Raw genomic sequence first — 21952 nt, 5'->3', positions numbered from 1 at the left:
GATGGGCAAGATTCAAAGGAGACAGAGAGGAACAGCCAGAAGTATCAAAAACCCAGTACATAGTGATAACTACTATAGGAAAGTGACCTAGAAGAGTGCTGCAGAGACATCAAAGAAGGGTTGAAGAGTGTCCTTTAGATTGGATAATTAGAAAGTCATTAATGAGTACTATAAGAACAGCTTCTGAAATTGGGAAGGGCCAGGTTTAAGGGCTTAAATAGTGTCTGAAGAGTGTAGATCATCAATTCGCAAATACTATCAATTCATGGTGAAAAGTTTACTATTCTACATTCAAATGGTAAAAACAAGGACAATAGAGTAGCCTTGTAAAAAAGCTAAATTGATTCAAGAACTTAATCTTTTTCTGAAATAATGCCCCCCTTTTGAAATAAAAAAGTCCTTTCATGGAATAATAGTAATTTTGGCCTGTTGAATGTATGTCTTTAGTTTTAAAAAAATGGCAATCCTTTTTTGATTATTCGTCTTAATTTTACTGGTCTGTAAAAGGGAATAAAAAGTAGATTGTGAATATGAGGAGGGATATAGATCAAGATTAAAGAGAAAAAGTATTTTTCCATTCTGAATAGATAGCCAGTTGAGGGAGAAGTTGAAGATAAAGGAGGGCAGATGGAAATTGACTGAGTTATTAGATAAGCAGAAATGAATTTTAGCAGTAATGGAAGGATTTACTGTGGAGGCTTTCTTCCTCCCATTTGGGAGAAAAGGAAAGAGGACGGATTTAGTGTCTGGGGGAAGGGGAAGAAATAGAATACACTTGAGATGACCCATTTTCAAAAAATAGTCAAATTCATGTTTTGAGAGTCAGGGAAGGAGAGGGATGGCCACCATGAGGGGTAGAGTTGGGAGCCTTGTCAATAGTAAAAGTTTGGAGTAGCAATTAGGGACAATGGAAGAGAGAACCAAACAAAAACTTGGAGAGGGCTTGTGGGGTTTTGTTTAGGGCCCCACTAAAGTAAAAGACTGAACTTTTAATGGCATTACTCAAATTCCTTACGGGAATTAACACATGGAACAATTTTGAAAGAAAATTAGGGTTAAAGTAGATGAAGCAAAATATTATGTTTTGGGGTTCTCCAGAGAAACAGAACCAATAAACCAATAGGATGGATGGATGGATAGATAGATAATAAGAATTGGCTCGTGTGATTATGGAGTACAAGAAGTCCCATGGTATGCTGTTCATAAGCTGGAAAACTGAAAGCCAATGATGTAATTCAATCTGAGTCCAAAGGAGCTTAAGAACCAGGAGCGCTGATGTCCAAGGACAGAAGATGGATGCCCCACTTGGGCAGAGAACAAAGTTGACCTCATTCATTTTTGTTTGATGCAGGCCCTCAACAAATTGGATAATGCACATCAGCATGGTTGAGGGCAATCTGCTTTACTCAGTCTAAGGACTTAAATACAAATCTCTTTCAGAAAATCTCTTTCAGAAACACCCTCAACAGACACACCCAGAAACAATGTTTCACCGACATCCCTTAGTCTAGCGGAGTTGAAACATAAAATTAGCCATCACAGTAGGTAACAGTTTAAAATGAGCAGGTGGAGAGGGTGTGGAGAAAAGGGAACCCTCTTGCACTGCTGGTGGGAATGTAAATTGAAACAGCCACTGTGGAGAACAGTATGGAGGTTCCTTAAAAAACTAAAAATAGAACTACCGTATGACCCAGCAATCCCACTACTGGGCATATACCCTGAGAAAACCATAATTCAAAAGGACACATGTACCCCAATGTTCATTGCAGCACTATTTATAATAGCCAGGTCATGGAAACAACCTAAATGTCCAACAACAGATGAATGGCTAAAGAAGATGTACATATATACAATGTAATATTAGCCATAAAAAGGAATGAAACGGGGTCATTTGTAGAGATATGGATGGGCCTAGAGTCTGTCATACAGAGTGAAGTAAGCCAGAAAGAGAAAAACAAACATCATATATTAACACATTTATGTGGAATCTAGAAAAATTGTACAGATGAACCTATTTGCAGGGCAGGAATAGAGATGTAGACGTAGAGAACGGACATGTGGACACAGGGGGAAAGGGAGGGTGGGATGAAATGGGAGATTAGGACTGACCTATCTACACTACCATGCCTAAAATAAATAGCTAGTGGGAACACGCTATAAAGCACAGGAAGCTCAGCTTGGTGCTCTGTGACGACCTAGATGGGTGGGATGTGGAGTGGGGGGTTGGAGGGAGGTCTAAGAGGGAGGGGATATAGGTATACATATAGCTGATTCACTTCATTGTACGGCAGAAACTAACACAACATTGTAAAGCAATTATACTCCAATAAAAGAAAAAGAAAATAAAATAAATAAATAAAATGGGCAGGTGAGGGAATTCCCTGGTGGTCCAGTGGTTAGGACTCGGTGCTTTTACTGCTGTAGGACTGGGTTCAATCCCTGGTTGGGGAACTAAGATCCTGCAAGCCACGCAGCACGGCCAAAGTAAATAAATAAATAAAATGAACAAGTGAAAGGAGTCTTTGGTGGCAAAAAAAAAAAAAAAAAAAAAAGAATTTACTGTAATACTCCATTTCTCTGTAATTTTGATGAGTGAGGCCTTTCACTTTTATGTGTCTTCCTAAAGGAGGATGTCATCAGCAAATCTAGGGGCATACACAGCATACCCAGTTGAGCATATTTTCTTGCAGAGTACATTTCAACTTAAAAAAAAAATCTAGTTCAGATATTCCAATCATTTTTTGAAGTTATTGTTCCTAATTTGCATTGGTTATCATTCCTTCTCCACCTCCTTCAAAAATGTTTTGTGGCCTTGGGTATGGTAGGGATGAGTTGATTGGTTCTTGTTTTCTTTTTTTTTTTTTTTTGGCTGCGTTGGGTCTGTTGCTGCGCGCGGGCTTTCTCGAGTGGCAGCGAGTGGGGGCTACTCTTCGTTGTGGTGCGTGGGCTTCTCTTTGCAGTGGCTTCTCTTGTTGCGGAGCACAGGCTCTAGGCATAGGGGCTTCAGTAGTTGTGGCTCGCGGGCTTAGTTGCTCCACGGCATGTGGGATCTTCCCGGACCAGGGATTGACACTGTGTCCCCTGCACTGGCAGGCAGATTGTTAACCACTGTGCCACCAGGGAAGTCTGCGGGTTTCTTTTTAATTAAGGCCATCTCTATAACCTTGACGCATGGACAAACAGAAAAAGGCCAGATACATTTATTTACTGTACAAATGGTACAAATCCAATTAACATGTATTTTTTAAAATATCTGCCAGGTACTATGTTAATAGGATAGGTATTATTAGTTGCATAGTTGCATCCAGCAGTCCTTTATTCTCATTCCCTGGGGAGTGAACAGCAAGTCATATGTATTCCATAGCATAAAGACTGGGTGTAAAAAAATCACCCAGCTTTCCAAGACACCTAGTTTAGATACATTTTGCACAAATAAAACATAGTTCATATCTTTGCCTGTGCTATTTCCAGTCCAGGAGCCATGTTCTCAAGAACATACTTCTGATGTCAGTCCAATGACTAAGATAAACCTCTATATCACATAACAGTTATTGTGTCCCTGGATCCAAGAACTGCACTCTGACTTCTTTGGCCTGTAAATTCCCCCAGGGTAAAACCAGGGCAGGACAAGGAAAAGTTGGAAGTGGCTGCATAAAGATGCCTTGACCTTGGATATCGTAAGAGAGAAGGGTAGAATTCTCTGACACCTGAGACCTCGGGCTACAGCTTAACCCTGGTTGTTGTGAACTGCTGGAAGAATTAGTGCTATGGTTAGAAGATGCTCTATATTTCACTGTGCCACCATACTCAAAGGGCTGAGTCTATGCATGTATGTAAGACTCTTTTTGAGAATTAGATGTAAAAGAATTTTGAATTTTCATTTGTCTCAGTGCTTGCCTCTCAAGTTCCAGTATAACAGAGACTTATTAGGATGCTAAATAGCTATGCTACATAAGGAGAGTTTGGGGGTGTTGTTTTCCCCAATCTAAAGACATCACATCCACTCACTGGCTTCCACCACCAAGAGGCTAGGCCCTATGTTGAACTGCTATTATGCACACTTAGCTGGCTTCCAGTTTCCTCCGAATCTTCTACATTCTAAAAACTAATTTTCAGCAATACCCTTCTATTATGTTATTCCCTGCTCAAAATTATTCACAGGTCCCTATTTCTCATTACTTCAAGGCAAAACTTTTCATAAAATCCCTGTCCTATCTACCCTCCCACTCTACTGTGCCACTCCACTTGGCCTCACCATTTTAACCTAATTTCCCATAATTTCCTCAAAATATACAACCTGAACTCTAGTCAGGACACAGTTTTCATCTTCACTTCCATTCCACTCAAGTGCCTATGCCATTCTTGAAGAGCCAACTGACAGAGAAAAATATAATATTTATTCATGACTTATATACCTGTCACTTTGCATAAAATATTGCTAACCTCACAGCAACCCTATTTTATAGATGGGAAAACTGAGACTCAAGATCCCAAGATCATATAACTAGCAATAAACTGTCTGCAATTCATCCCACCTCCTTTGATTTCAGCACCTTGCCTATGCCACTGTAATTCAGCACATTATTGTGTACGATTTTGTTTAACTGTATCCTTGCCTTCCTCATCACAATGGTAAGCATACAAGGACCATGTAGTATCTTTACAGCACCAAGCATACAGTAGTGCTAAATGAATACTTGCCGACTGATTTTATGTATGTCTACATATACTGACACCCAGTACTAAGTGTTAGACTATTTCAGGAGCCTTGGGACAGAGTATGTTACAGCTAGAAAACCATATATGAGTAATGAAAAAAGAGCTGTAACTGACTGTGTCGAGCTTTGCCATTACTCCTGTCTCAATTCATCCTCTCTAGAAAATAGGCTTAGAGAATTGGTGGCATTACATGAGCCCTCAGGGCTCTATTGAGCATGGATAGTTCATCTGTTACTCTAGAAGCATGGCAGATATTGTTCTAAGGACAAGTTCACAGTTTTTTTTTAAATTTTTTAATTTAGTTTTATTTATTTTTTTATACAGCAGGTGGTTCACAATTCTTTATCCGAGAGCTTTGAGGGTGTATGTGTTTTGGAAATCTGTATCCTTCATATTTTAGAGAGCAAATATATGTTTATGCTATACATTGCATAACTCCCTCTATAGGATCTGAGTCAGCATCTAAGATCAGACACATCTCTGCTTCCCATCAAGTGGAATCAAGACGACAGCCTTGAGTCAGGGTTTGCCACCAAATAATTTGCTGCAAACTTTTGAGAAAATTTTTGGTTTTTACAGCTTTCTGGATTTCAGAATTGTGGACAAGGGATTTTGAACATGTAATTGAGATGTACTGATTCATTTAATCTCTCAATAACTTGTGATACTATTATTTTGGAGCTGAAGAAACTGAACCACAGAAAGGTTGTATAAGGTGTCCAAGGTCACATGGCTAGGAAGCAGCAGAGCCAACGTTTGAACCTAGACTGTCTGACTCCAGAACCTGTGCTTTTCACCACCAAGAGTACTGCCTCCCCAGAGAACTTTGCAAATCACACTAGCCTAAGTCTCACCTACTGTTTATGTGACCTTGAACAACTGTCCTAGCACACTGAATGCCAGTTTCCTCCATTGTTGCTGTGAGTGAAATGTAGATGTCAGCTGGAGTCTTTTACCCCAGGACAGCTAGACCAGATAGTCTCGAAGTCCCATTCCTGATATGCCTAAAGCCTGCTTCAAGATTTCTGCAAGTTTTAGAGGCTTATATTCTCATTGTCACAGTTGGCTTCTGCTTCTGCTCAATCAATTCACATTATGAATCATTATGAGTCATCTCAACATCTTGTTTTTGTAAAGGATGATGTGGACTCATATGTGAAACTCAGCTCTCCCTCTCAAGAAGACAAATATGTTTAGACGGTTGATATTTCTCCCGTTCTCAAAAGTCTTTTAGTCACTTCCCCACAATTCCACATTGCCCTAGCTTCTCCCTGCCTTCTCTCTTTCCCCTCCTTTCTCATTTCTTCCTTTCTCCTCACTCATTTTCCTGCCCCTTCCCTCCCTTCTCTCCCTTTTCAGAGCAAAACCAAATTCCTCTTTTTTTATTCCTCCCAGCATTTAGTAATTTTTTCTTGGCCTCGGCTTTTGCTCCTTATGCCTTCAAGGTATCATCTTCTCCCAGTGAATTATCGAAGTGTTTTCTCACACAAAGGCAGCTCCTTTTCTAAGAGTTCCTTCCCTTTTGTCACCCTGTGATGTCCAACCTAAATGTCACCTCCTCGCTTTCTGCACCCAGCCATACTGACAGACTCTCCTCTACACTTCCCAACCCCCAGTCAATGGCATTTGTGTTTCTGGCTTAGCTACTCAAACTTAATTGTCTGGTATGCAAATACCATGGCTACCCTAAAGCTGAAACTTCTTTTAATTACTTTCAGTGCCTACTACCAGGTTTTATTTTTGGTAGGTGTTCAATAACTACTAGAATAAATCTGACAGTGTACCAAAAGCTAGGACGCAACTAGTATATTCACTCAGTGATCACACAGTTAATAGGAACTGCAGTCTGTAACACTTGTCTTCATATTACCATGAGTGAAGGAAATTACCGGGGTTGAGGTTTCAAAGACAACTGTAGTGCTTTAGTCAGGAAGATATATCAAATGATAGCCAGGGAAAATGTATTATATAAATCCTCACGCTGAGTGAAATGTAATTCAGCCTTGACCAAAAGACATAAATAGCTCAGCCTTGATTATAAATTCATACCCAACCAATAAATGAGAATCTGAGAGGTTTCTTTACAACTTAGGGTCAGTGATGCTGAATATGCTCTAGATAAAAATTTTCTGGCAGAAAAGCTTTGTCATACCAGGTGTTACCAGCATTTAGGACAGCTTAGCACATCAACTACTTGCTGACTGAGTGGATGAATGCAAAAAGAAATGTAAAAGACCTATAGCACTGGTGGCAGAGGTATTGAACACTGCCTGTTGCCCTGCCCTTACCTTCCTCCTTGGCCATGTGTCCATTACAGGAGAAAGAGACTGGAATTCTAATCTCTCAACTCTATCCTAAACCCCTAAATATATGACCATCAGCAATTAATTTAATTTTTCTAGGCTTGGTTTTATCACCTGTAACATGAAAGCCTTGGGTTAAATGACCTCTAAGGTAGGTCTGAATTGCTTATATGAATATATAGTAGTTGTTTTTAGAAAATACAGATACATGGAAATAAACACTCAAACATTGTAAAAGCATGTAAGTAAAAATCTTCCCTGTGCCCCATTTCCAAGTCTTTTTCCTCAGAAGTCCTTTTGAACGAATTCTGCTTTATTATTCTAAATCATATGCTTATGCCTCTATTTCCTAATTTATTTACTCTAAATAATACCATCTATCTTTGCACTCTTCAAGACAAAGAATTTACTACCTTCTCCTGTATTTTAATTATAGGTATGAATATTTTAATGATTTATATCCATTTTCCTTGTTACTTTAATAGACTTAAAGCACTGGGTTTTTTTTCAAAGCACTGTTTCTTAATCCATCAATTTCAAGTAGTATCCTGACCCCCCACTAAGTAAATTAGTGTTCCCTTTGCTTTCCTTCACTTCTCCTCCCCCTGAATTTCCCAGCTCCTGTCATTTAATTACCTTTTTTTCCACCAAAATCATTACTTTTATATTGTCCAAAGTTATAATGTTTAAATTCTCCCTGGTAACTATGGTGGTCTTTAATGCTTTTTCTATAGATTAATTCTGAAAACTGGAAGCCAGTAAGGTATAATTATGTGAATATTTCTTACTGCAAAACTAGGTAGTGTGCTTGGATGTGCAGAGGAAGATGCAGTCCTATGTCACCAACCTGGGCCACTTGAAGAGGAACGCTCCAAGCATCAAAGTCACAGTGATTCTTTTATTACACTCCATATGTTGCTTGAAATCATTTGACATTGTAGCTTGCTTCACATTACGAATAGCTCTCATTTCTAAATACCCTCAAACTTGAAATCTAGCTTGGTAGTTCTCAAACTTGGCTGGAGTGTGGCCTGAGCATCTGGGTTTTTAAATTTTGGTTATTCCAATGAGTAGCCAAAGTTGAGGATCCTGACCACTAATATCAGTCGCGTCTGTGGAGTCAAAGGTAATGAAATCTATTGAGCCCTTTGAAAGCAAGAGCAGAAAGTAAAACCTGATACAAACTGAAGGTTTGTAGAACATTTTATTTCTTTTTTGGTTGCAGCTGTCTCCTTCATAACCTACCACTTCCAGAACTGTTTAATAAGACACAATTCTCTGCACTCAGCTTATGAGGTGTTTCATTTGGTTATCTGGATGGAGAGCTGATACTGTTTTAAAGTTTTAAAGTTATTCTTTTTTCAGATGGATACTGTGGGCCATGGGGAGCTGGAAATGCTGTAAGGAAATCACTGTGTGAAATTTCATCAGATCCTTGATATTCAGACTTAGGTTTCAATAACTGATTTTTCTCCTTGTGTCTAAGAATTTAACATGCATTGTGTTTCCAGTAGTTCCAACCTAATTTTGTCTAATTTCCAGGGTCAGTCGAAAGGTTGTTGTTTCCTTTCTGCCCTCCTACCAAGACACCTAGAAGCGCCAGAGCCTGGCTGGTCGGCCTCAGATTCTAGTAGGTATAGCAGGCTGTGAAGAGCGACTGGGTGGAAGCAGCACCAGAAGAGCCCGTGTGAACATACTGTCCTTTGGCTGCCTGGCAGTTAGCCTAAAAAACAAGTGTGATAGAGGAGACCGAGTTAGAGCAACCCTCTGCTTGACCCTCTTTGCTTCTCATTTGAAACCAGCTTCACCTTCATGTGGGTTTTCTCTGTACAGTGATTTTGCTAAATATTGCTGCTGATACCATTCCTTTCCTTCTATAATGTTACTTCCTTTTTTTATCCCACTTTTCTGAGCATTTCTCAGGCAAGCCTGAGGTTTGTGTTACTGAGAAGGTTTCTTTTTAGTACTAACAATATTGCAACAACAATACTAGAAATTCAAGTTAAGAAACTTCTCACTCATATAGTGATAAGGAAATGGAAATTTCAGTCCCAGTTTGGGAACCTTGGAATAGTTGAAATAGTCTGCTAGAAAACTGACCAGACATAAGGTCAAGCATCAAGCAGATGCAGCTAAAGCTTTACTATAGCAAAAAAAAAATTTTTAATACATTTTCCATTTTCTACCTATATTTGTCCATAAGAATATATAATTTTTATGTAGTTGTTATCATAATATCATTTGATACCCTGTGTAAATTCCAATTGAAGGTGAGTTAAGAATTATGAAACCTGTAATAATACTCAAATGCCACTTAGCAGTACCCCATCTTCAAGTCACTGTTGCTATTGTCTGATCTCTCCAGGACTTATTTCTACATCTACACTGATTTTCAAAGTTAGGTTTCATGGACTTAAGCGCTTGTTAGAAATGGAAATTCTCTAGCTTGACCCCAGAGCTTCTGAATCAGAAACTCTGTCGCTGGGTCCAGCCACCTGCGTTTTAACACGCCCTTCAGGTGATTCGGATGCATGCTCAAGCTTGAGAACCACAGCTCTAGACGATAAACTCAGCATCCTTTCTTTTGTGTGGATGACCCTTCTGACCCTTACTTTCATAATCCCTCCATCATATTAGCTATATCTTCACCCCCATCAGCCACACACCAGCACGGCCATATCCATCATCATCACAAGATAAAGCACTACCTGTAAAATCTCACACCTCTCTTATGCCCCTGAGATGACTTTTTTAGCTTCTCTGTACCCTTCCTTTCCTTTAGTGCCTCATCATCAAACTTCTGGCTACACCTGATTCCTTGCCCAGTCTCCTCTGTCACCAGCAAGCCGAATAAGGCTATCACTCAAATTTTGGTACTGTTTCATCTCCCTGTTAAACTTTGATTCTTCAACCCTGCTCTTTCCCATTTAGGTTGATCTGAATCTTGCTACATACATAAGAGAGCTATTAGGAACATTCAGGATCTAAGTTAACGTACCACAAACTCTCATTTCAGCTGCATCTTGCTTGATGCTTGGCCATAACCTCTGGTCAATTTCCTAGCAACTACTTCAACAGCTATTCCAAGTTCCCCACCGTAAAGACTGAAATCTCCATTCCCTTATCATTCTCAACAGATGCCCTCACCTGTAATCAGTGATCAACCATTGCATCTCTCCACCTCTACAGACCTAATTCCAAACCCATTCTGTTTCTTCTTTCCTATCTCTCCCTCCTTTCTAAGACCTACTCTGCCACCCGTATTTAATATTTAGTCTCATGCAGTACTGTTTCCTCTAAGGCCTTGTCCTCTTCTAATCTTTAATCTCTCCTCTGGCTCCTTCTGCTTTACAGTTAAACATGACATCTCTCCTATCTGGCTAAACTCTAAGCTCCCTGAAGGCAGTGGCTGTGTCTGCTTTGTTCACCCCAGTACTTGGCTCCTAGTAGGTATTCAAAAAGGAATGTTAGTAGCTAAATAAGACCCTTTTTTGTCCTCATTGTTTCTGGTAACCTTTCTGTGTCTTTTCCTGACAAGCGTCTTGAATGGGCACCTTTCCTTTACTGAACCTGTTTTGTTCAGGGTCACTGATACGCCCCTCAATGCCAGTATCAGCCTTTTCTCTGCCTTAATTTTTAACCTCTTTGTAGCATATTGTTATTGACCCTTTGAAACTTCATTCTGTTTGTTCCCAGAATCCTTGGTTCATCTTAATATAGTACTGCTGCTTGTCTTGGTGGCTTCTCCTCTTCATCTTCCCAAAATAAAACGTGCCCCAGGTTCATTCCTTGGCCCTCTCATCTTCCCTCTAAAGTGCCTCTGTGGAAACTATCCTTCAATCTACCATCATCAACTGTACTACCAGTGCAGATAATTCAAAACTCTCTGCAGCCTTAACCGTCCTACTCAGCTCTAATGCCACATTTGAAAATGCATGGTAGACACTCTCTGGAGATACCTTCATGGCCTGAAGAAAGCAATGCAAGCAGGCCCCAAGTATCCACTTGATCAAGTAGATAAGAGGTAATAGCGTCTTACCAGGGCCCGCTTCATAAAAGCCTCCTGGGTTGCCTTCTTGTTTGCAGCCTTGCCACCCCAGGCAGCCAGTGCACTGGCCTGCAGGGCCCGTCCATAAGAGAAACTTAGTTTCCAGGGCTTTGGTAGAGGGCAAAGGTTGATAGCATTGAGGTTGAGAGTAGCATCCTCTTCACTCATGCCACCAGACAAAAAGCAGATGCCTGGAAGGAGAGAAGCCATTCCACTCCACTAGTCCCCGTATGTAACCCTGCTTGAAAAAGCAAGCAAGGAGCCTAAAAGAAATGTAATATCTCAATCTTTTCTTCAATTGATTTGCATGGGACTAGGTTGGAGAAATTAGTTTGCCTTTGCTGAAGCTAGTTGGACTAAGGAGAGAAGGGCTTTAGTAAATAAGAGGGCAGTGAAATGTTGAGGAAATCAATGGATTGTGTGCATTTGGACAGACTCAGGATAGGTGGTATCATGGAGTTCGAGGGGGAAGCGCTGGCTGCATGTGAGATATCAGAGGTCTGTTTCATGGCTAGAAGCAGACTACTCCTGGACAAATGCAAATGCTTATGGCACTCCTTCAAAGAATAAGGACTAAGACCTCAAGTTAGAGAAGAAAGAAAACCTTACCAGGAACAGCTGCAGGAACAGTACGGTAGAGAGCTGTGACGGTGGCCATTGCCACCTGCTCTGGAGTATACTTCTTGGTGGAGGCATGTCCAGCAGTCACCATGTTGGGCTTCAACAGGGTTCCCTCCAAGTAAACATGATGGTCATTCAGGGCCTTGTAGACAGCAGCCAGGACCTGAAGGACAAGAGGCCCAAATAGGTGAAACCTAGAGCCAGCCATAGAGTTACCTGACCTTGACACTTCTACAGTGCAGGGACGCAGGATGAAGGAATTCCCATACGTTATTTGGCCAAAGTTTCCCAACCAGCCCCTAGGCTCAGTCAGGGTAATGCCTGCAAACCATAGCCATTGAGCACAGCCAGGCTGGCCTGTCCCTGCTGCCCCTCCCCTAACTGCTCACTGCATGGACTACCAGCGTGGCTCTGCTTCCTAGAGGCCCTTCACTCCTTCCTTCCCATTACTCCCTTTGGTCAGTCGAACCTGCCTTAATTTAGTTAGTTGGGGACATGTAAACTGGCCTCCATTCTCCATCCCCATAGAAGCTGAGTGATCATAAAAATATACATTTTAGAGACAGAAGTGCTTTCAGATCTCATTTCAGTCCACCTCATTTTGCAAGTGGAGAAACTGAGGACTCTCTTACTTTCTTACAGATATATTGTGGCTAATTTAGAAAGTCACATGTGAAAAAATTACTTTCTAATTATAGTGTCTCATGGGAGCCTCAGCCTATTTTAAAGTTTCTTAGTTTAAACATAATGGAACTGAGGTCCAAAAAGATAATATGACTTGCCCCAGGTCCCACAGCTGGGAACATGGATGCTCAAACCCTAATCTTGGTAACGCAGATCCTGGGGTTTTTCATAAGGAGTGTGCCATGTGCCAAAAAATGTACAAGGTTTGATAATACCTCTTTACCTTCTCAGTGCTACACAGTGATTCTAACTGTAGAATACCTCATATATAACAGCAGATATATGTTAAGTAACAACTGTTGTTTAAAACAGATTTTTCAACTGGCATTGGGACCTTTATATTTAAGACTTACCTTCTCAGTAACATACTGGCAGTGTTCCATGTCATGGTCTCCATCAGCAATTACCTCTGGTTCAACAATGGGTACTAGCCCATTCTAAAAAGGAAAAAGGAGCGGACAGAATGAAGCTCTGTTCACTAGGATCCTTTCTTTAAGAAGATATTTAACAGTTGTAATTGGTACAAGGTTGAAGCTCTTATGGAGATATACCATATAGATGACTTAAAGGCAATGAAATTTAATGGGATGTCTAGTAAGCATTTGTGGCTTAGCCAAAAAAGAACAGTGAGGGAAAAAAAGTTCTCCTGGAAATGGGGTAAAATAAATTCAATTTATTTTCTTAATTTCTATATCTTATTCTAGAGACTAATCTAGCTAAATCAGAACCTAGCTGTCACCCTTTTAGGGCCGTCAAGCTTAAATCACCAATAAAGATGCCTCTTGTATGAGTTAACTAAGGAATTCAAGCAGAGTTTACAATTCTGACTGGGAGGCTCCAGGTACCCAGAACTCAGGTAACCTCAGCATAGCACCCGCACAAGCAAATCAGACTTAACCTGGATCCCAGAGACACTTCAACATATGTTGGAAACTTTAGCATCAAGCTACCATCCTCCAAGAAATTATTTGAATTGGGACCAGATCAAAGCTGTCACCCTTGAGCTGGGGACTTAAGAGGATCATGTCCTTGGACACGGTGGAGTATAGACAAGCAAATGCCCTGCCCTCAGGAGCCTATGCTTTTAAGACTCAGCTTACAGTGCTTTGGTAGAGGGCTACACTTGATGGCATTTGCCTTTTGGACTCATAGTTGACTTGTGGAACCAAATCTTACCCTACTACACCTAGTAAAAGCAGTGAAAAATGCCATCAGGATATACTGGTGAGAGAAAAGGAGGGGGATCATGTGTGGTTACAGTAAAATTAGAAAGACGGGCTTTGAAGAAAGCTTTCGCTTCCTGTATTTTAGCCCAAGGGGAAGGAAAAGCACCTGCTGACAGATGCTGGCATAGCGGGCCAGGGTGTTGGCATTTTCCTGGATAGCAAGGTGGGATGGACACTGGTTGTCAATCTTCAGCACAGCACGCCACTTCCCAAAGTCAGCGCCATCTTTCTTATACTGAGCACAGCGTTCAGAAAGGCCATCAAGCCCTGCAAGTCACGAGAGAGAAAGGCTTCTTTGCACCCCTGACCCCTGGGGTTGCTGATAAAGTGAAGTTCACCCTTGGCTTAGCTTTCAGCCATACAGCTTGAGGACCCAAGACATCCAGGCAAAGAAACATTACATCCAGCAAAGAAATGAACATCCCAGTACTGAGCCAAAAGACCTGGGTTAATAAATATGGTTTTGATATATAATACATATTGGATAAGAAGAATAAAGGGAACTAATATTTATTTAGTACTTACTTTGCTCCAAGGCATGATTCTAGGCATTTTGCACACCTTATCTCATTTAATAATCATAACAAACCTAATAGTTGTTATACTGTTATGACCTAATAGTCATATTACACAACCTTCATAGTTGTATATTCATTTTACAGATTTGGAAACTGAGGCTCTGAGAGGTAAAGTAACTTCACCAAGTTTGACAGAGCTGGGATTCAAATTCTGCTTAGCTAATCCAATGCTATGGTTTATACTTGTCTACTTGGGCAGTGATGTACCTTGCAAAATTATCTAAGCAGTAAGTGATGGAAGCAGCATTCAAACCCAAGTGTGTCTGATCCTACAGCTTGGACTCTTTCCTCTCTACTGCTGCTGGATTTTTCTAAAATAATATCCCCAAGTATAAAATATCTTCTCTGTGCAAGACACTGTGATAAGCACTCTATGTGCATTGTCTAATCCCCACAACTATTCTGCAAAGTAGATATTGTTATCCCATTTTAACTGAGACTCAGAACATTTAAGTGACTAGTCTGAGGGCACACAGTTACTAAATAGAGGAGCTGGGGCTGAAGAACAGGTGTGTGGCTCTAAAACCAGTGTGATGATTCATATTTTGTTTTCCCTCAATCACTTCTTTGCTTCCTTCATTTCTGGCATATACTGGCATGATTCATATCAGTGGGCAATATCCTTACCTTGAATGGTGGTTTCCTTGTTTGTTCCTGCAAGGGGAGCACCTCCTTGGTCTAACTGTGAATATAAATAATTAACAAGTAACTAGCAGGTGTCAGGTATCCCAGTAAAACACAAGCAGAGCCCCTGGTGCTACATATTAGTTCTCATCTTTCACAAACCAAGGAGTTGAATTAGGAAGGTATTGTATATTAGGCATTGAGGAGACACAACTCAGTCCATAGCAGAAGGGAAGTTACCTGGAAAGGACAATGTAAGAGTGTCAACCCTAAGAGGAGGGAAAGTACAGAAAGCACAGGGCTGGAGCTTGGAAAGTAAGAAGTAATCTTATAGTACCTGGGATGCAGAGGTGCCATATAAAAGCCACTTCCTTTAAATTATTCATTCATTTATTCAAGAGACATTTATTGAGCACTGCATATGCCAAGCCCTATGCTATTACAGGAGATAAAAAGAATAAGGATGCAGCCTCTACTCTCAGCATAACAGAGGCTAAGGTCATGAGCCCAAGAGGTAGACAGTCTGGGCCTGAACTGGCTCCAATTTTGCCTTGCTGTGGGCAAGTTATACTACTTGTAATTCTGTTTTCTAACCTCATCTCTAAAATAGGGATAATAACTGAGTTTACCTCCAGAGGTTGTGAGGAGGAGTAAATGAGTGCTTGGAGTTGTAAGCACTTGACAGATACTAATGATCACTCCTGAGACGTTCACATAGTTTTGGAAGACCCAGTTACAACAGAATAGCAAGTGTTTTAACAGTAATAGCTATCATGAACTAAATAATAAGGGTGTGACAGGAACCGTTTTACAAACTCATTTCATCCCTGTAAGAACCTGATGAGGAAGGTACTATTATTCCCATTTTAGAAATGAAAAAATTGAGACACAAAGAGATTAAGTACCTTGTAGAAAAATGGTTGAAGGAAGAGGGTACTGGAAAGGTCTACAAGAGGATCTGGTTCTCAGTGGGAAGGTGATGATGGAAAGGAGTGAGAAGAGCAGTTAGATGATGAGCGTGGTCCTCGTGTTGGCCCTGACCCAGCCACTGTGTTGGGAGTGTGCCTGTGGTGAGGTGGGAGCGAGATGTATTCACCTTGATTCCCACCACGATCCCTTTTTCCTTGAGGATGTCTCTGAACAGCTTTCCCTGGCTGTCCTTCTGGTAGAGGGTCTCACGGAAAAGGATCACGCCCCCGATGCTCTGGCTGACGGAATCATCCACGGTGAAGAGGATTTCGCGGAACTGCCGGCGGTTCTCTTCAGTGTTCTCCACCTTGATCCTCTGCAGGCGGCTCCCCATGGTGCCTATGTGGGCGAGTAAAGGCAGCATAAGGAGCAAGCCAGGGCTTCCCTGCCGCCCTCCTCCATGCCAGCTAGTGACCCTCACCAGGATGGACAGCAATACTCTCTTTTTTATTCAGATCATCAGAGCTCCTGCCTCGTTTTTTGTCTCCGCAGGGAAAGACTGTTGCTGCTTTCAGGATGCTGATGAGGAAGTGCATGGGCTGGGCATGTCAGGGTCAGGGTGGAAGCCACCATAGGGTCCAAGTGGGGCTGCACGGCCCTCAGGCCTCTCTGGCTCTCCCCTGGTCCAGCCCTGATCTGACTGGATATACAGACAGTGGAAGGAGGGGTAGGGCAGGCTCTTGACTTCTCTGGCTTCTATAATTTTATGGTGGGCCATGCAGGCCTACTGCAGCTCCCCCTTGTGCCATCCTGAGCTGCTCTCAGTCACAAGCTCTGCCCTGTTCCTGATGTAGACATTTCCCTGCTCTCACTGCCCTTCCTTGGCTGACTTTACACTGACTTCTCATTAGCGGCAGAGGTCTCATCCTGCTTACTGAGTTCCTGGCCTTGCTACAGCTTGGATTCAAATGATCCCTGGCAAGGGGGTCTTAAAATGGAGGGCTTGAGCCTGTTTGCTTGGTCTTCAGAAATCTACCTTCTGGAATGACAAGACGCAAAAGGTCTATGCTTACTGAGTCTTCCACTCCCACTCCTGTGTATATAAACCTTTACTTTCTCTGAGAGGAAAGAGAATATGATTATCAAGTTGCCTTTGCTAAGTGTAGAATCAAGAGTATGGTTGTTGTGTGATGTTTCTTGCACTCACCTACAGACTCATCTGCAGCCAGGATCCCCTTCCCATTGGCAACAATGCGCTGGGCAATTTCTGAGAGCTCCTTCTTCTGTTCTGAAGTGAGGGCTGGAAATTGGTAGGCCATGGTGACAGGTCTGGAAAAGAGTGCAGGAGAGTTAGTTGTGAACGGAACTGTGGGTCGCTCAAATGGACTCATGACCAAGACAGTAGGTGTGCAGAAAAGCTCCATAGGCCCCTCTGACATTTCTGGCCCATTTCCACAACTGGCTAAACAAATGAGGTCTGTTCTGTTTTGGTTTTTTCCCCCTTAAGCCTAAGTATTTGCGATTAGCTATAATGGATGAAGGTGGAATGACAAATTTCATGGTGATCCTGAAAAGAATGCCTTTCAGGAAACTTTTGGGATCACTGATCCTGAGACCGAACCAGCTAATGAGTATCCACTTATATCTGACAAACAGAGGGCATGGCAGTAATTGACTATCTCTTTATTCTATGGATTCCTGGTACCATCAGGGCTCAGATGGCTTGAGGCCAGGAGAGTGAGGCTTTCAGCCTCTGCGGCCATTCCTCACTTTGCTCTGTTAGCCTGTAGTCCCCCCAGAGTATTCTCTAGGCAGCAAGCTTGAGAGGATAAACCACTATTTGCCCTTGAATTTAACCTCCCTTCAACTTTGAGACATAGAGGGTGGTGTGTGTCTCCTTTTTCTTATATTCAGCCACCTATGAGACCGTTTGGGGCAGATGTGGAGGATTTTCCCTAAGCATCTCTGGGCTGGAGATTCCCATTAGTTCTAAGGATGCCGATGTCATATGTTGATTCCTGCTCCAGTAATTCACAGCTTCACTGCTTTAGCAAGGAGAGACTGGCTCAAAGAGCCCCTACCCAAGCAAGCTCTTAGCAGTGGTCATCTGAAGGGGATCATTGCTCCTGTTCGGCTGCCACTTTGGGCTAGTCTTGAAAATGCAAGCTCACAGGACTCTTACCTTGGATGTTAGAAAAAATGGTTTTGCATAGGTTGGATTATCAAAGAAAAAAAATGGTAATAAAGATTATCTTGAGCAATTTCCTATCCAACTCTGTGGCCTCTTCCTTTCCCCAGTCTCCTCTCCCCTCATACACTCATACACAGGGTAGATGCCCTGTGTCTGCTTTCTACTTTCTGAAAGCCAAGGGACACCTCAGTTCTCTTTCGATCCATTCAACAATGAGGTAACCAGGACAGGTATTATCTTCATTAATTAATGAACAAGCTAAGACTCTGAGAAGTTAACTGACTTGTCTAAGGTCCCAGCTAGGATGAGGCAGAGTCCCCCACCCAGTTCTCCTTCTCATGGCAAATTGATTTCTTCACATTTTCTGTATCCCTTCAAGGCAGGCTCTCAGAACTCTGTCCCTTGATATGAGAAGTCAATGGCTACTGAACTAATTCCTGAGAAGGTATAACTAATGGCGCTCTTACTGTGGCTACTCTCACTTCAATACTTAACCCCAAGGAATGGAACCACGATGCTGTCATTGGGGTACCAGGACAGGCTAGTGGGCAATGATTTCTAAAGAAGATGATTTTCCAAGGCCCTTCACATCCCAGCCAACTGAAGATAGTATTTCTTCTGTTTATATACTAATTCCTAAATTGTAGTCAGGAACTGTTAGCTTTGGACCTGACTACCAGATCTTCATGGCAGATAAAAGCCAACCTGAGGTTGGTAACCTTCAGGCCAGAGTACAAATTTTCTCTCTCAGTTTAGATATTTGCACAAAGCAATTGACAACTACCAAAAAAATAATGATGTCTCCTTAATGAAACAAAAGGAAAACATAGCCCAATAATAGCAAATGATCATTTATTGCCAAGCACTCTGCTAATCGCTTTACATGCACTATAAAATTTATTCCTCACAATAATCTCAAAAGGTAGTCAGACTTCCCCCTTCCCCCACCCTCTGCCATATAATAGATAAGGAAAGAATATAAGACGGTTTAATTATTTGTCCAAGGACAAATAGCTAATAAGGCACAAAGTTGGGATAAAGGGCAGTACTCCCTCTTTCAAGTAAAGAGTGAGACTGGTGAAAGGAATTGGCCTTTGGATGACTCTAATGTCCTCGATGACACCCCCAGAGTACCCAAAATCCTTGGGCTGTGGATCATTATCCCCACATCACATTACCAATTCATAAATATCTGACACGTTCACATAGAAGTAGATCAGACAGACCTGGGATCAAGGACCAGCTCTGCCTCCTCTTCACTGGGACCATGGGCAAGGTGGTAACGTCTCTGAGTTTTAGCTTACTATGGATTAAATGGCTATAATATCTGCTCTGGTTGTCTCACTGCCAAATGGATCACACGTAACCTGTGAGCACCCTGCTCATTGTAGTTGCTCAGCATATATTTGCTGAATCACATGATAAACATGAAGATGCTTATCATTATGCATTATGAAAATGTCAGGTATCAGTATTTCTCTCTTTTTTAATTTAAAAAAGTAATTGCCTAAGGGACTTCCATATTTCTGTTTACTACCAAGCTATTTTCTTCAGTCTGAGTGTGCTGACTCAACCAGAAAAAAAAAAAGAGAAAAGGTCAAATTGAACCAATACTGTTTATGAGAAGTTAAACTTCTACAGAGGGATTAAAGTTCTGTACCACATCAGCACAAATGTTGCTTTCCTGTTAATCATAAAACAGGGTCACAGGCCACTGTTCACCACTGGAAGAGAGGAGGCCAGCTGGAAGTGGGCAATGATAGAGAACGATTTCTGTGCCCCTAAGCCTCTGCTTACTGAGGTCTCAAGCCAACTTTTTAAAAAGTGTGACAGGAAGTTGTTCACATTATATGATTAAGTAAAAAAATAAAGCAAGTTTCAGAAAAGTATGCAATACATAATATCACCCTTTTTGTAGTTAAACAAATGGTATACACACATACTGTTCATGGGTCTATATAAGCAGATAATAACCACACTGAGGTTACTCCTGGGGAATGAAACAGTGTGGGGTGACTCACAGTTCGCTTTATGGATTTTTTGTAATGTTTGATTTCTCAGTGAGTAAGTTTATATACTACATTATTTACTATACATAATATATTAACAGGTAATATTGATATATATGCAAATCTGGGAGAAGGTTGCGAGTACAAACATATATTAATAGAGGGCCACCACAGAAAAAGAGAGCTACAAGTGATCTCAGAGATATCTGTATCAACCCTGCTAACTTTAGAGATGAGGAAATTGAGGCCCAGGAAGAATACGTCTGATGCCCCTTCTAAGTTGTGATGTTTCAGGACTGTAAATCACATCCTACTGGCTTATGACTTGGAATTCTTTTCCCAATCCTTCTTTAGCAGAATAACAGATGAAATCCTATAGTATAATTCTTTCTGCCTTCTTTGAAGAGGTTCTGTGAAAATATAATAATTTGTAAAATACCAATATTTAACTCCTGGAGAAATATAAGGGAGTAGAGAATCCATTTGCTTCTCCACGTACAAGGCAGACGGATTTTCAAGAAGACATGAAGGGCTTATTCACTGAAAGCCCATGATTGTCAGGCACTGCATGCAGCACTTTTTTATAGACAGATGCAGGAAGATGCCCACAGCTTCGTTCATATCTGATGCCACAGTGGTAAGCACAGTGAGATGCTCTAGAACAGCCTGATCCCTGGAGCCTTTGAACACACATGGAGCAGCTCAGAAAGAGACCTGAGTGTTGCTCTTTCCTCTAAACTGGCACCTAAGCCAAAGGAACTCCTAGGTTTACAGCAACTACACTCCATTCCCTGCCCCAGCACCTCAGGTCTAGTCTGGGCCTGGGTTGTCTGCAGATGAGCCTTGGCTAAAGTGATGGTGGCAGCAGCGCTAGAGTCCCTGCTGGATCCACATTAGCTAACGGAACCCTAGGTAACTATGTAAAGAGAAGTTTATTTTAAAAGGCAACATATCCTCACCTATTCTTCAGATAGTAGAACAAATGTACCAAAATACATCAGCAGCTTTTGATTCCAAATATCTTAAGCTGTAGGATCTTCAGAGTAGAAAATGTTAAAGAAAGTATCAAACAAGGGAAAGGTTTGACAATTCATAATCAAAGGATGACTATACTCTGTGATGCCTGTTCCATTTTCTCGTTTGAGCAGTGGGTGAAGACGAAGGGCAAAACAGGCCAAGAGTTCATTTCTGTGACAAAGAAACTTCAGTGCTAGTACTAGTAGGTGTGGGAAGAGAATGAAGAAAATGACATCAGGCGATAGATATGTAAATAAATCATCGGAATAAGCAGTTGTTATGGAGGGAGTAGAAATGAACAGGAATCTCAAACACTGAGTAGAACCCAACCAAACAGGAGTATTCAAGATGTTTTTCCTTCGCCAAAGCCTCAGAAGAGCCCTCCTACAGGTAACACTGGTAACTGGCATCAATCCTGAGCATTTGCCACCACTCAAAGAGCCAGGGGAGGTAGGGAGAAAAACAATCATTTCAGCAGATCACCACGTTTTCAGCCACCATCCCATTTTTCCTGAAAACAAAAGCAAACAAACTTTCCCCTCACCAGGCTTAGCGCTATCATTAACCCCTGACTCCCTGGTGCAGTCCTGAGAGACAAAGGAAGTTCTTTTACTTACAGTTGGAGAGAGGAGAGTCCTCTTAGATCTATCAGAAGCTGTGGCTGAGGCAGCAGCTGCCAAATAGGATGAATCTTCAGGAACACACAGTTTTTATAGACTTCTCACCCAAGGGTTTTTTTTTTGTTTTTTGTGTTTTTTTAAACTTTTACCCTCCCCTTCCCACCTTGGCCTGGTAGAGAGGTGTTTAACCAATAACTCTGATTGGCTCATAAACAGCCAATCCTTCTAATCATGCTCACACACTCTCTGTACTCACAGAATGTTAAAGCTGTAAGGGACATCTGGAGACCTTGTAGTTCTCAATCCAGACTCTTCATTTTACAAGTGAGGAAACGGAGACACAGAGGATTAGGATCAATAACGCAGTGAGTGGATGACTGGGCTCTGGAGTCCACCAAGGAAA

The 21952-nt window shown here is 41.5% G+C and overlaps 1 protein-coding gene across 1 annotated transcript; it reads right to left on the bottom strand.

Annotated features, from left to right (window-relative positions):
• Positions 1–8207: 8207 nt before the first annotated feature.
• ALDOB (aldolase, fructose-bisphosphate B) lies at positions 8208–21659 on the bottom strand. Its single transcript, XM_068552398.1, has 9 exons — positions 21547–21659; positions 16920–17041; positions 15900–16111; positions 14807–14861; positions 13708–13868; positions 12729–12812; positions 11680–11854; positions 11062–11261; positions 8208–8745 (listed from the first exon to the last, which is right to left on the bottom strand). The coding sequence occupies exons 2-9, from the start codon at positions 17029–17031 to the stop codon at positions 8650–8652; spliced, it is 1095 nt and encodes a 364-aa protein (XP_068408499.1). The 5' UTR covers positions 17032–17041; positions 21547–21659; the 3' UTR covers positions 8208–8649.
• Positions 21660–21952: the final 293 nt, after the last annotated feature.

The sequence above is a fragment of the Eschrichtius robustus genome, chromosome 10, assembly GCF_028021215.1.
Source record: "Eschrichtius robustus isolate mEscRob2 chromosome 10, mEscRob2.pri, whole genome shotgun sequence".
Taxonomy (NCBI): domain Eukaryota; kingdom Metazoa; phylum Chordata; class Mammalia; order Artiodactyla; family Eschrichtiidae; genus Eschrichtius; species Eschrichtius robustus.
This window is presented reverse-complemented; position numbering and strand designations above follow the sequence as displayed.

What these genes read in the sequence shown, in the direction of transcription:
- ALDOB (XM_068552398.1), bottom strand. Translation starts at nt 17,031, where the DNA reads ATGGCCTACCAATTTCCAGCCCTCACTTCAGAACAGAAGAAGGAGCTC. An exon ending in CAAGGAAACCACCATTCAAG is followed by an intron (nt 13,869 to 14,806) that starts GTAAGGATATTG and finishes CGTGACTTGCAG; the next exon opens with GGCTTGATGGCCTTTCTGAA. An exon ending in CTTTTATGAAGCGGGCCCTG is followed by an intron (nt 8,746 to 11,061) that starts GTAAGACGCTAT and finishes CTTGTTTTTTAG; the next exon opens with GCTAACTGCCAGGCAGCCAA.